Source organism: Scylla paramamosain, chromosome 28 (genome assembly GCF_035594125.1).
Source record: "Scylla paramamosain isolate STU-SP2022 chromosome 28, ASM3559412v1, whole genome shotgun sequence".
In the NCBI taxonomy this organism is placed as follows: Eukaryota; Metazoa; Arthropoda; class Malacostraca; order Decapoda; family Portunidae; genus Scylla; species Scylla paramamosain.
Genome location: NC_087178.1, coordinates 4,692,372 through 4,707,440, shown reverse-complemented (window position 1 = coordinate 4,707,440; position 15,069 = coordinate 4,692,372). Strand labels below are relative to the sequence as shown.

At 39.0% G+C, this 15,069-nt stretch overlaps 1 protein-coding gene across 7 annotated transcripts in view; it reads left to right on the top strand.

The window, feature by feature from the left end:
* Nucleotides 1-7,186: 7,186 nt before the first annotated feature.
* LOC135114746 (transcriptional activator protein Pur-beta-like) overlaps nt 7,187-15,069 on the top strand; it is a 113,958-nt gene continuing 106,075 nt past the window's right edge. For 2 of the 7 annotated variants that reach the window (XM_064030764.1, XM_064030754.1), the window contains exon 1: nt 7,187-7,321. In XM_064030764.1, coding sequence (XP_063886834.1) covers nt 7,273-7,321 — 49 coding nt within the window. In that variant the 5' untranslated portion in view covers nt 7,187-7,272. The remainder of the gene's footprint in view (nt 7,322-15,069) is intronic. The other 5 variants (XM_064030759.1, XM_064030757.1, XM_064030768.1 and 2 more) reach the window with 4 other exon arrangements.

Sequence of the window (15,069 nt, the reverse complement as noted above, 5' to 3'; positions counted from 1 at the left end):
TTCTACTGTAGTACTCTCTCTCTCTCTCTCTCTCTCTCTCTCTCTCTCTCAATACATCACGCCGCCCCACCACGATGGAGTCTCAGTTTGACGCAGACGTGCCCTCAAATTAAGGCGTTGTCACGAACCAGCGAGTTTATCCTTCCAGTAGCGAGCTTTATGACGTCGTACTGTAATTATCGTACATTGAGGTTTTGTCTTTCATCCTTATGTATTATGGCCGCTTCGTCTTATAATTTGATACCCGTGTCCCCAGAGATAGGTACTTTTTGCCTTTCGGAATCTGGAACTCCTCTGCTTCTCTGTTTTCTTCTTATATATATATATATATATATATATATATATATATATATATATATATATATATATATATATATATATATATATATATATATATATATATATATATATTTGTTTATTTATCAGTCAATTTATGAGTTTATTCTTTGCCACCTTCGACCATGCATTCTTCTGTGCATGTACAAAAGGATATGTACGAGTATGTGTATGTATGAGTACATACACAGAGAAAGAGAGATTTATTCTGTATATGTAAAGAAGTATACATGCCAAGCGTGTATATATGTGGGTGCCTCTCCTCCTTCTCCTCCTCCTCTTCCTCCTCCTCCTCCTACTTGCTCACCTGTCTGGTATTCAAGGTATGCAGGAGGAGGAGGCGGCGGAGGAGGAGGAGGAAGAGGAGGAGGAGGGAAGAGGATGAGTAATGCTAAAGCTGGACAGGTAAACGCAGGTAATAATACGCAGATTTTCACTATCATGGAATTATTATGTATTTTTGTGTGTCCTTCCTTCCTTCCTCCTCCTCCTCCTCCTTTTTCTTCTTCTTCTTCTTCTTCTTCTTCTTCTTCTTCTTCCCTTTTTATTGTTGATTTCCCTACACGTTATTTTCTTAAGCAAATTCTATGACAATGTATCTTTTCTTTGGAGTGTTAGCATACGTGTTAGCATACGTGTTAGCATACGTATGTATTCTTGTCATATTATAGTAAGTAAGAGAAGACTTTAGTGTTTTGGAGACTAGTGTTCATGTTTTACGTCAAAGTAATTCAAATTCAAAATAATTCACATCGCCGCTCAGGAAACTAACAGGAGGCGAGGAAGTGAAGTGTAAATAACTAAAAGTAATAAACAGTTCACGCAAGGAAACTATAGAACGCCTGACTTCTGGTCTCTAAAATTTCTGATTGGGACAGTGCAAACCTGTATTGTTCATTGCCTCAAAATCTCAATTCCTCCATCTATCAACTCGACACAACCTTCCAGACAACTATCCCCTCTTCTTCAATGACACTCAACTGTCATCTCATCTACACTGAAATCCTCGGTCTGTCCTTTACTTATAATCTAAACTGGAACCTCCACATCTCATCTCTAGCTAAAAACAGCTTCTATGAAATTAGGCGTTCTGAGACGTCTCCGCCAGTTTTTCTCACCCTTCCAGCTGCTAACTATATATAGGGGCCTTATCTGTCCATGTATAGAACCTCCTTCACATGTCTTTGTGGGGGGAAGGGGAGGTTCCACTCATACCGCTCTTCTAGACAGGGTGGAATCAAAAGCTTTTTGTCTCATCAACTCCTCTCCTCTAACTGACTGTCTTCAACCTCTTTCTCATCGCCTCAGTGTTGCATCTCTAGCTATTTTCTACCGCTATTTTCATGCTAACTGCTCTTCTGATCTTGCTACCTGCGTGCTCTCGCGGACTCGCTGCACAAGACTTTCTTCTTTCTCTCACCCCTGTTCTGTCCACCTCTCTAATACAAGAGTTAACCAGTATTCTCAATCTTTCATCCCTTTCTTTGATAAACTCCGGAATTCCCTGCCTGTTTCTGTATTCCCACCTTCCTATGACTTAAATTCTTTCAAGAGGGAAGTTTTAAAATACTTATCCTTCAATTTTTTTTACTACTGGTTTGGACGCTGTTCAGGGACCGGCATCTCAGTGGACCTATTTTTCTTTTTTTTTTTTTTTATTGGATTTTTGTTGCCCTTGGCCGGTAGCCCTCCAGCATTATAAAAAAAAGGATGAAGAGAAATTAGTTAGAAAAAAAGAAGAAAGAAAAAAAATAGTGTAATTAAAACTAAGTAAAAACATAAATTAATGAAAACGAGTAAAAATAAGAAAAGTAAATGGGAGATAGGTAAATAAATAAAATAAGTAAAAAGGGCAAATAAAAAAAAACAAGTAAAATATAAAGAAGAATGAAAAGTAAAAGATGAATAAAAAAAAACATTAAAAAGAATAAACAAACACTAACAAAATAAGAAAAGGACAAAAGCAGAGAAGAAAAATGGGATATACAAAAAAAGAGAAAACGCAAAAAAAAAAAAAAAAAGCGAGAAAAAAATGGCGCCATTATTTTTGTAGAAGGCGGCAGCGGCGGCTCATGAAATATTACCCAGGCTTCTGTCTTACTCGTGACAAGGCAAAGACAGCACACGCGGCCATCTTTCTCCTTCCTTTCCTTCTCCTCCTCCTCCTGCCCCTCCTCCGTCTCCTTCTCCTTTTCTCTTTTATCTTCGTACCTTCTTACTTTTCATCTGGATTCCTCTCCTTTTTTTCTTCTACTTTTTATTTCATTTTTTCTATTTCTTTTTTTCTTTTCATTCTCTCCTTTTCCTTCGCTTCCTTTCTGTTCGCCCTCTATTCGCTTCTTTTTCTTATCTCAGTTCCTCCTCTTCAGTTTTCTTCTACTACTTCTACTTTAATTTTCGTCTCTTTCTTCTATTTTTCCTTTTTCATCTCCTCCTCCTCCCCCTCCTTCTCCTTCTCCTCCTCCTCCTCCTCCTCCTCCTCCTCCTGTTCTTTTTCTTTCATCTTAGTTCCTTCTTCACTGCTCTCTCTTCCTACTCCTCTTTTTTTTCTTATCTGACATTGTTCTGCTTCCTCCTTTCCATTTTTCTTCCTCTTCCTCCACTTCTCATCTATTTTTTTTATTTTCTTCCTTCCTCTTCGTATCCTTCTATTTTCTCTCCCTACTCTTCATTTTTCATCTCAGTTCCTTCTCCTGTTCCTCCTCCTCCTTCTTTTTCTTCTTCTTTTCTGTTGCTTATCCCTTCTTTACATCAGTTCCTTCCATTTCTCCTTTCTTTCTATTTTATCTCCCTGTTCCTCCTTTTACCTCATTTCCTCATTTTCTTCCTCCCTTTTCGTCTTCTTACATTTATCTCTCCCTGTTCCTTCTTTTACAATTTCAAATCCTCCTCTCTAATTTTAATCTTCTACTCTTCCTTATTCTATTCCTTTTCTCCTTGTTACTTTCTTATCCATTCGTTATTTTAGTTCCTTCTGTTTCTCCTTTTTATCCTAGTTTCTCCTGTTCCTCTGACTCCGATTCCTCATTTTCTTCCATCCTTTTTTTTTTCTTCTTCCTGTTCCCATGATTCCAATTCCGATTTTATTTTTTTGTCCCTTATCCTCATTTTCTTCCTTATCGTCTGCTTTTAATTCTCCTGCTCCTCCTCCTCTCATAAGAATTAGATAGACGAAAAAGAAAAAAAAACATCTGCACAACGTAGTCAAGATAGATAAAAAAAATATATATAAACGTAATGAAGTAACACGAAAGAGCCACACCCTGTCTCTCTGCCCCGCCCCACCTTGCCTCTTGCCCCTGCCCCGCCCCGCTCCGCCCCACCCCGCCCTCTCAGGTATGGTTACTTCATGATTACTCCGCTCTCATCTCATTATCCTCTATTTTTACTCATGCCTCGGCTCAGCAATGATTTATGCATGTAAGTAAACGTGTGGTATAGGAATAAATGTATGGGATTAAGACGGTTAGATAATAATGATGGTAATGATATAAATAAATGAATATAAATAAGGAAACAAGAATACACATCTTTCCGAAATGTAGGAAATGTTATTAAATTTTACGAAGTTAGATAAAAAATAGTCATGCGAATTTACGAATGATAAGAAAATAATCTCACGAAATAAGAAAACTCCTCTCTCCTCTCTGAAATATGAACAAAAAAGAAAAAATCCTCTCTTCTCTCTGAAATATGACAAAAATCCTCTCTCCTCTCTGAAATATGAACAAAAAAGAAAAAATCCTCTCTTCTCTCTTAAATATGACAAAAATCCTCTCTCCTCTATGAAATATGAACAAAACTCCTCTCTTCTCTCTGAAATATGACAAGAATCCTCTCTTCTCTCTGAAATATGACGAAAATCCTCGCTTCCTTCTGAAATATGACAAAAAAAAAATCCTCTCCTCTGAAATATGACAAAAAATTCTCTTCTCTCTGAAATATGACCAGAAAATCTTCGCTTCTCTCTGAAATATGACAAATTCTCTCTTCTCTCTGAAATATGACAAAAAATTTTCTCTTCTCTCTGAAATATGACAAAAATTCTCTCTTCTCTCTGAAATATGACAAAAAATTCTCTCTTCTCTCTGAAATATGACAAAAATAAATCCTCTCCTCTCTGAAATATGTCAAATAAATCCTCTCTCCCTTCTAAAATATAAAAAAAAAGATCCCTTCCTTACTGGATTATGACAAAAGTGTTCTTTTCTTTCTGAAACATGTAAAAACTCCTCACGTCCTGTTATATAAGAGCAGTCCTCACATTCTTGTAAAATATTAAAGTCATCTTGCTCACTTCAGTTTAGGATGTTACGAATTTCCTCTTACGTAAAATTATCCACGTTTCGATAAGTATGTTATATTTTTTATAATCAAAAAGAAGAAGAAAAGGAAGAAAGAAAACGGGTAATTATAAGGTAAGATTAAATGGAGTAATACTGTAAGGAACTGTGAATGACAAGATAAGGTAAAATATTTATAAATTAGATGAAAACAACTTGGTATTTCCATTTTGTTTATACTACTACTACTACTACTACTACTACTACTACTATTACTACCACTACTACACGAAGTAAACTTCAGACATCTCGAAAACCTCTTCTCGATACCATCTCTTTCTGTCCCCTTCGATCCCATTCCTGCCGATCCTCATGTGTTATTTATCCACTAATCCTGCCGCAGCATTCCGAAACGTTGTGTGCTTCATCTCCACTTGAACACGCTCGAAGGGAAGCTACCGCGACTTTCAAGGTTGGTTTCATGATTTATGATGATACTTTAAGCATTTCACTGCTTTTTAACACATCTTTCTTCAATTATTAACCATTCTGAGACGTCCTTTCTGGTTTTGTAGCCACCTCCAATCATTGCACCGGCTGGAAATTGCAAAATCTAGTCTTTTCATCCTCTTCTTTTTTTTGTAGACGCTAACAAAGATTCCATAGTCCTTTAGTGCTATGAATTGTTCCGTATCGCATTGTAAGGGCAAAGATTTCACCATCATTAGTGGGGAAATACCCTTGACAATCTGGCTATCTGTTTTCTCATAAAGGTTCAGATTGCTTCAAAATACTAGCTCGAATCTTTATTATTATTATTATTTTTTTTTTTCATTCCAAGAGTTGTAGTACCTTTTTCAATTTTGGTTAGAATTATATTATAATATAGTACGGATTGTTATTATTATTTCTACTCGAACTCAAATTATGTTTTTCGCTTTTCTTTCCAGGTTGTGGCGGAAGAACATGGAAATACTTATATAATAAAGGTATCTAAGCTTTATATGAACTGTGGGTTTAGATAATTATGATATACCCTTGTTCTGTGTGTGTGTGTGTGTGTGTGTGTGTGTGTGCGTGATTATATCTACCTAGTTATATATGTTAACTTAATCTATATTTGCTTTTTCTCAAAGATATTACCTTAAGTGTGCAAGGAAGGATACTATAGATGATAAATAAGTGTCATTAATTCATGGTGCAGCCAGCCATGTTAAGAAAGAGGTAGGGAGAGAGACAGAGACAGGGAATGTGTTTGTGTGTGTAATGAAGGACAGCGGAGTTAGGGCCTTCTTACATGGAAGACTGCTTTATAGAAAACGAGGCGATATATTTCATGACTAACTATTGTACTCTGAAAAGCCTAAACGCGGGACGTGTACTTTGCAAAATGTATATGCACTTAGTGAATTATGTAGATATCTGGTATTCATAGGTAATCAAAATTATCACCTTATCAAATTGTCTTCAAGTGCAAAGGTATTAATAAGTCTAGAACCAAATATTTGATAATTTATACCAAACTTGTATCTTTCATTTTATTCTTACACGCAAAATAATGGGATCATTACACGGAAGAACAGTGATTTGATGAAAGATAAAATTTTACGTATGAAAAATCATCTTATTGAGTTTGTATGAGCGAAGAACAAAGTTTTAGTAAGACAGTTTAATAAGTCACCGGTTTGAAAGTTAAAATATAATCACATATTTTGTTTTCATGTATTATTCTACACAGAAAAAAGAAAAAAATAATGTAAACATGTCGACAGGAAAAAGAAGAAAAGAAGGAATACAAACATAAATTAAGGAAAACAACAAACCATACAAGCAATCCACAAATTTACCACGTAATAACAACCTAATTATATAATTCAAACAAACGAAACTATGGTCAGAAAATCCTATTTGAGTCTGCTGCTGTAAGAATGTAGTAAAGCAGGGTACGATTAGAGGCACGCTGGGGCAGGTGGCAGGGAGAGGCAGGGCTGGCGGGCAGGACGGATGAGCTCACTGGGCCGAAGCTTGGTGCAGGACGGGAGCTGCTACACTGCGCTCACTCCAGGAATGTCTTGGCCTGCTCGTCCTTCACTTGATATTCCTCATCCCTGCTATCGTTTAGTAACTCAATGCCAGTATTCCACCCAATTTGTTTATTCTCTATTGTTTAGTCTCGCATTAACTATGAATGTAGGATCTTAGTTTGCATGCCTCGAATTAGCATCCCTTCATAACGCTCTCAAAAGCAACCGTACGCATTCCGATGTCATATTACGAGACCGAGGGTGACTTACACGGTCTACAGTACCACAAAACACGGGTCACGTGGTCACTACAGGTCAGCCTGACCACGTGGGAATTTGTTTATGTCGCCAAATGACGTCACAAGTTTCTCACATGGAAATTTTCATACACGCACGCACTACTTCCACAAGCACACCCGATGAAGTAAATTCCCACTGCAATTCAATACCCAGGTAGTCTGTGAGGAAAATCGCAGGGAATAATGTAAGAAAGCGTCCAGCAGCTGAGGGGGACTAGTTTCTGAGACGCATGATATTGTCTAGACGATTTATTATGCGGTCGTCGGCGGAGGAATACATAGTTGAGGTTTGGGTGGTGTGTCTCCGGCGGTCGAGTGTTAAGCAGGACCATGGCTGATAGAGAAGGCGGAGAGGATAGCTCGCAACAGGGCCAGACAAGTACGTGTGGAGGAATGTAGGGACGGTGTGGTGGGGGCGGCGGGCGGGGCGAGGTAGCCGTGTGGGCGGCGTGCAGGGCTGTGTGCGGGCGGCGGGGCGCTCCACCAAGATGGCAGGCGGCCCTCTCACCTGGGAATCTTATCAAAATTTTTTCTATTTGACCCCCTAGACTTTCATGCTGGTGTCCCCGGTGAAAATGCATGGCATTTGCCGGCCTATGGTTGACCCCTGGGGGCTTGTAAGGCTTAGGACTTGTTAATTTGGCTCAGGAAAAGATTGGTGGTGAGGTCCCCTTGGCCCGTGTGTATTGACGTGGGGATGTGTGTTGTCCGTCCCTGCCCCCTCATGTCAGCCTCTGCCCCCGACGTGCCATTCCCTAGGCCCTCATGCCACCTTTCAGGGCCTGGCATGGGGCTCTGTTAGGTGTGTGCAGGCCGCCGTGGCCCTGCATTGCTTCCTGCACCACGCATTGCAGCACGCATCTCGCTCCCTCTTGCACCCAAAGTCACAAGCTGCATAGTCATGTCAGCGCTTGCCCCTTCGTGTTAGCCGTGACCCTAACCCCATGCCCACACACATCCCCAGCCTCACCCTCAGCTCCCCAGGGGTAGCAATAAGTCATAAGTCCCCACATTAACGCCGAAGAGCGGTCAGGTGACAGAAATCTTTGAAATGCGGTTAGAAGTGGATGATTCTGTCCAGGTGTTTGTGTACCTGCTGCAGATGTCATGAGAGGTGTATTGGTGGTGCCAGTGTGCGTGGGATATGTAGATGGAGGTGAAGGGTTATACAGTAACATGCATTTTGGAAAATGAATGCATTTCTGAGGTACAATAAATGTTTGAATGGCAGGTGTGCTTGTCCCATTTATTTTTCATGCCCGGTCAGCTGTTGATTGGATGCAAAGGTGTGTGTCAAGTGGTCAGATGCTACATTGCTTATACAGGTCACTTAAGGTACAGTGCATTGAAACAGTGATTAGTTTGTTGGTATAAGATAGTAGACATGTGAGATTTTTTCTTTCTGGCAGGGACTTAAAAGAATTTATCCTCAAACATAATTAAGGAAAGAAATTTTTTTTAATATGATTTTTATTTAATTATAATATAGAGGAATGGAAGTGTCAGTCTTGGATTGATGTTAAGTTTTCAAAGATTTTAAAGTTAGTATTTAGATTTGTTCCTTTTTAATGGAAATAAGATGAAGTTAGGTTTAATGAATTAATGTCATTCAACCCAAATTATTCCACTAGCAATGTTGGGTCAGGTTAGTTTAATGTAGGTTCATGTAAGCCTTGAGCAATACAGTAGAACCTGGGTATTCTTTTTGGTTGAGAGTTAATACACGGCAGCGGACGTCAAAGAAAAAAGTGCTGATGCCTAACACTTCTGCAGTGCAATGTTGTGTCGTGGCACTGAAAGTAGAGGCAGCCACTTGGGCCAGGTGAACCACTGTGGAATGGCTCTCACTAATGCAGTGGGTTTAGTGCACTTCCTAGTAAAGTGCAACTTCAAATTTTATAACTTTTTATGTTTCAACTTATTTTGGTATCGGACATCCTTATTTGACTTGCCACAGTTTTGAATGTGAGTTAAAGTTAGTTAATTTTAGGACAGTATAAAGTGTGAAGATGCTAATTTGTCTCATTTTTAGTATTTGTGGGGTACGTTGCAGAGGTGTCAGGTCTTGGTGTGTTGTATCAGTTTGTGATGTTACATGTTATGTAGAATTACTTCTTGCTACATTTGCAGCAGTTGTACTCATGTTTGTATGTTCTTTTTATTAAACTCGGTTGATATGAAGGGAAACAGCTTGGTGATGGACACCACATTTATGATTTGGGGTTGTATGATTCATTTCCTGACCTTATGTTTGACAGACTAAGGGTGGGGTACTTGGGCACCTACTGATCCATTTTTAGACAATGGAAATGTTCCCATATCATGAGGTACTATGGTGCAGGGGTCTCATTATGCATTGGATGACAGTAGTGTGGGATTGTTGCTTTTCAGTTATGGGAGGATGCATTTTACTTCATATATTATAAGAATTATTAAGATTGACAAAGATAAATTTGTGCTATTCTTATGATGGCTCGGGAAGCTGAGTTATCAAAGTTTGCTATTTCTGAGTTATTTAGAGTAAAAAAATAAAAATAGATAAATATTAGCTAGTATTGTTAGAATATTCCATGATAAGCAGTACAGATTTCTACTGTCACTTGATCTGATGTACTTAAATCTTGTCTTCTTTCTTTTCAGGTAAGTAACACAACCTTAGCTTTGAAGAGGGAGCTGCTGCAGGACCCCGAGGGATCGGTGAGCATCGTGAAGAGTATTGGAGGTGCGGGTGGTGGTGGTGCTTTGCTCTTGTGTGTGCCGTAAAAGAAGCAACATAAATGACCACAAGCCTCAAGTTGCATTTGATTCAATATAATGTTTAGAGGAAATAGAGAAATAGATGCAAGATAAAGAATTAGTGAAGCGTACAGTATCTAGTCAGTGTTTTGAGAAGTAAATACCTGTGCATCTGTCACTTGCTACAGGGAGAAGGTATGTAAGATTTGGCCCTGTTAACCTGTGCCTTGTGTTATTGTTTGCCCTTGTGCTGCCTCTGATAAACTTGTGGAAGGGATGAAAGATGCTATGATGTGTTGTTGACTGGGTTTTGATAAGTGTGTGATGCTGGCTTGGTTATTATGGTGATCTGTGAGGCTGTCCTACCTGATCAAAGGTGTAGATATATGAATACTAACTGTATCTTCTATAGTGTCAGGAGAATGAATAACTAGGTGTATTTTCTAAGCTCTGTTTAAATTTTTAGGCTTATGCAAAGTACAGAGTTTAAAGTTCAATATTTTTCATTTCTAGCTGTCTTTGGTGAGAAGTTGGTGGTGTATTTTGTAACTCCATCCCTTTTGGTATGTACAAAATAGAGTTTAAAGTTTGATACTGATTTCTTGGAGTTGTTATCTCGGCGAGTTGATGGCATATTTTGTAACTCCTGAAGGGTAAAAATGTTCTACTTGTGTTGGTGAGGAGTTGGTGGTGTATTCTGTAACTCCATCCTTTGAACTTTTAGGCCTATACAAAATGAGTTTAAACATTAATATATTTCCCTTGGAGTACTGTCTTGGCAAGGTGCTGTTAGAAGTTTAGGTAGTTGAGCTTAGAAAATATGATTATGCCACATTCTCAAGCCACCACAAAAGATATCTGTAGGAATATAATGCAGTAAGGACATTTACATAAGTGAATGTTAAGAATGAATGTTGTTGTTTGGATATATGTGATGCATGAAGTGTGTGAATGTGTACTAGGAATAAGGCATACTTCTCATTGGGATCTGTATTGTTATAAGCAACATATACATCCATGTTCATTATTCAACCTGAAGCAATGGTAGCTGTTCATTGTGGCACCACTTCCCAGGTCTCCAAAAATTGTACGGTTACTTTTTAATGTATTGTATATGTCTGGTGCCCCTTTTTGTATGTGGTATATGGGTTGTGAAGATTGTTGAGGTATGGGATATAGTTAGGATGTCAGCGCTGAGGATCATTGTGCCAGTTAGCGAGTAGATCAATCAGAAATACCCATTTGTCACCTGGGTAATAAATACTCTTGAATATTGACAGCTAAATGGCAGCGGTGCAGTAATCTTGTGTGTGCGTGTAGGTGAGATTAATACTGTAGTCCCCATTATTTCCCAGACTTAAATAGGGAACGTTGCCGAGTGATTTATAAAGATTTAACGTGGATGTATGTACTCAATAGTAATGGAAGCAGTCTCCCTGTTTGTGTTGTGTGTAAATTGTCAAGAGAATTATTTAGCATACACAACATACCTGCTCTTTATGGGATTCGGAAACACACAAGTGGGTAACAGTTAGAGTGACACAAGGAAACATGACGTAAAAAGAAATATTGAACATAACCTTAAATATGACTGCCTTTGATATATTTGGCCATTGTACGAGTGGCAGATTTGTATATACATATTCTGATTTGTATGAAATTTAAGCACAGGAGATGGTGAATGATTCTGTATTGAGGATGGAGACTGATCTGCTAATATTAATAGCCCTGTAATGCACATTGATGACTTATATATATGCAAACAATTCAGGAAATAAAGTGTTGGTGTGGGGTGATGTGTGGTGGATTGTGGGTAAGGAGAGAGGGAGAGAAAGATGTGTGTTTTAAGGATGGTGTGATGTTTTCAAAGGAAGAGTGTGTTGGGTCTCGGATGGTGAGTCTGTAGTCATGCCCTGGGTGCTGGTGGGTGTGTTGTGTACTGGTTGTGAAGGGTTGAGTGACAAGGGAGTGTGTTTGTGCTAATGTTTGTGGTGGTGATGCTAGGTACTGCTTTTGTTGATACTGCAACAATACTTCTGCAAATTATAACCTACTACTACTACTACTACTACTACTACTACTACTACTACTACTACTACTACTACTACTACTACTACTACTACTACTACTACTTGTTACCACAGTCCTCATTATGACAAGTGATCCTTTTTCCTCCTCCTCTTTTCACTTTTCCATTCTTGTACTGTTACTCTTGTTTATTTCTTGAAAGAGTAGATTTGGGGCCTTGAGTTCAGGAGGAGAGTAGATTGTGGATTTGGTTATGAAGTAGATTTTAGGGCATGAGTTCTCAGGAAAAAGTAGATTGTGGCCTTGGGTTCTGGGGGAGAGTAAATTGTGGCTGTGTGTGTAGCAAGAGTAGACTGTGGCCTTGGGTTCTGGAGAAGAGTAGATTCTAGTCTTGGGTTCTGGAAAGGAGTAGACTAGCCTGAGGGAAAGTATATTTTGAGCAGGTAAAAAAGAAAGTTAACGTTGAAGCAGAGTAGATAATCTTTGTGGATTAAAAACTAAAACATCATTTAAATTAATCCCCATAAATTCAAGAAAAAAAGTAGAACCTCCATTTTTCCTGCCTGACCTTTATGTATTTACATTCTTCGGCATACAAGAATGTAAGGGTCACCAATTGATTGACTAATTGGCAGGTATTTGTGGCGCGTCAGGAACGAGGTCACGCGGCGGTGCCTGGTGTACTTGCGGTGCTTGGGCAGTGGGCCGAGTCACACACCTCGGGCGGGTCTTGATGTAAACAAGTTGGGTGCGTTGTGCAAGGGAAGGGGGGGCGGGGGTGAGGGTAGAAGAGAGAGAGAGAGAGAGGGAAGTGAGGCGGGCAGGCACTCAGACACGTAAAATGAAAAGGTAAACAAAAGATTACATTACGGTACAACTTGGACGCGATTTCTGTCAATGAACCGCATTCTCTAGTTACGCATGTTTGGGAATTTCATAGATTTTCATGGGTATTTTCCAGATTGAAGCGATAGTTTAACAAGGATGCTGCTGTGATGATGGGATAAATACACGATAACTTTAGTAATCATGTGTCCTGTGAAAATACTCCTTATGCAAGATAGTTAAGGTCTTTCAGTTGTATTTTCATGATTAGTGATGGTTTAACAAGGATTCTGCACTGGTGATGGAAAAAATACCCACAAAGACTAATAATCGTAACATTTCCCTTTGAAAACACTCCTTATGAAAGCTAGAATTAAAATCTTTCGAGGGTATTTTTATGATTCGAGTGATAGTTTAACAAGGATTCTGCACTGGTGATGGAAAAAAATACCCACAAAGACTTCAATAATCGTAACAGTTTACTTTGAAAACACTCCTTATGAAAGCTAGAATTAAAATCTTTTGAGGGTATTTTCATGGTTCAAGTGATGGTTTGAACACGGATTCTGCATTGCTAATGGGAAGTATACCTACGAAAACTTAAATCATCATAGCAGTTGCCTTTGAAATAGTCCTTATGAGAGCTATTGTGTCAAAATATAGGCTTATGTGCGCGCGCGTGTAGGAGCTTTTGTCTGGCGTGAATGATTCTAGTGATAGTTTAAAGAAGGGAAAATATCCGAGAACTTAACAACGCCCTTTGAAAAATATTCCTTGTGAGTGTTTCAAAATGTGAGAACGTGTTGGGATGTAGGCAGTGGAGGATATGTATATCGTAAGCGGCTTGTACAATTAGAATGAGATAACAGCCTGCAGGATCAAATAGACAGCTGTTAAGGAGGAAAACAACAAGAATAGTGATGAAAAAGACCATAAGAAGTAAACAGGCTATATTACCGTACATAATAAGACTGGCAGGATGAGGAAATAGTCGACAGGTAGAATTAGAAGATGAAAAGAATGAATTAGCTTGGAAAGGAGAAAATAAGATGAACAATGATTAAGAGACCATGAAAAGAAGACAGGCTATATTACCTTGCATGCAACAGGTAGAATAAGAAAACAGCCTGCAGCATCAATTAAACAGCAGCGAAGGAATAAACCAAGAAGAATAATGATTAAAAAGAGTTTAAAAAGTAGACCGGCTATATTACCGTTCATGCGACAGGTAGAATGAGGGAGCGATAGACAGGTAGAATAAGAAAACGGCTGGGAGGATTCAAATGGACAGCTGGAAAAGGAGAAAACAAGAGGAAAAGTGCATGAAAAGATAATGAAAAAGAAGACGGGCCTTGGAATTACCGTGCTGAGAGAGCTAGAAGACAAGTATGTAAATAAGACAGCTGGGAAAGGAGAAAACAAGATAAACAGTGAATAAAAAGACCGTGAAAAGAAGAAATGCGTAGATATTACTTAAATTTAAACAGACTTGGCGGTCCGGTGTTGTCATTGGCGCAGGACTGGGTAGGGATGCCTCGTGCCACGCTCCCATTGGTGGAGGGCTGAATAGGAAGGTTTTGATTGGTGGAAGGTTGCAAAGGGACGTTGTGATTGGCGGAAGAGTGCCTGGGTATGCTCAGCGCTGATTATTTGTTTGTATAACGTTATTTGGCGGTACTTGATATTACAGAGGCCAAAGAATGTAACTTGGTGTACCGTTAATGCCCGAAATGTACCGTTTTACTAGTATTGGTGGTACGTACGGTCCGTTTTTTGTCGGGTACGTATCGGTTATCGGTGTCGGCGCCTTTTTATCGGTAAATCGGAGAAGTGTGTGTAATTTGCAAGTATCGGCGAGAAATACATAACGGGAGTATTGATGTCAGTAGTCTTATTTCAGTGTCGGTACATATCGGTTTAGTAAAATATCGGGTGAAAACACTGAAATCGGTAAATCGGGGAAGTGCCGGTCATTTACGAGTATCGGCGAGGAATATTTGATGTTAGTATTCGTATCGGTAAATAGTCTCATTTCGGTGTCGGTACATATCGGCTTAGTAAGAAATATCGGTGGAAACCTTAAGAATCGGTAAATCGGGGAGTCTTCTGTCGTTTCAAGGTATCGGGATCTCTATCGGTGAAGGATATTTCGTCGGAGTATCTGTGTCGGTAAATTCTCTCTTAAGTATCGGTGTATATCGGTTCACTAACAAATATCGGTAGAAACAGTCACTAATTATGTAATCGAAAAAAATGGTATCTGTAAAATTGTCCTAATTATCGGTTTAAATGGTGCAGTTACATCAGTAAACATAATCGGTACAGTTAATACAGGAGTTAGCGATACGGCGGCCATTAGAATATAACGAAAGAAGGTAAAAGAAGCTGTAAGAAGCCATCATACTCGTACCTACACGTGCCAGGCCCTGTACACAAAATGCCTACGTATTTCAGCCTGTCATCCGCTTACATGAATTGGTCTAATCTTTTAAAACTCCCTGAAGATTCTGCACTAAACCCTTGTGTGGAAAGTATAAC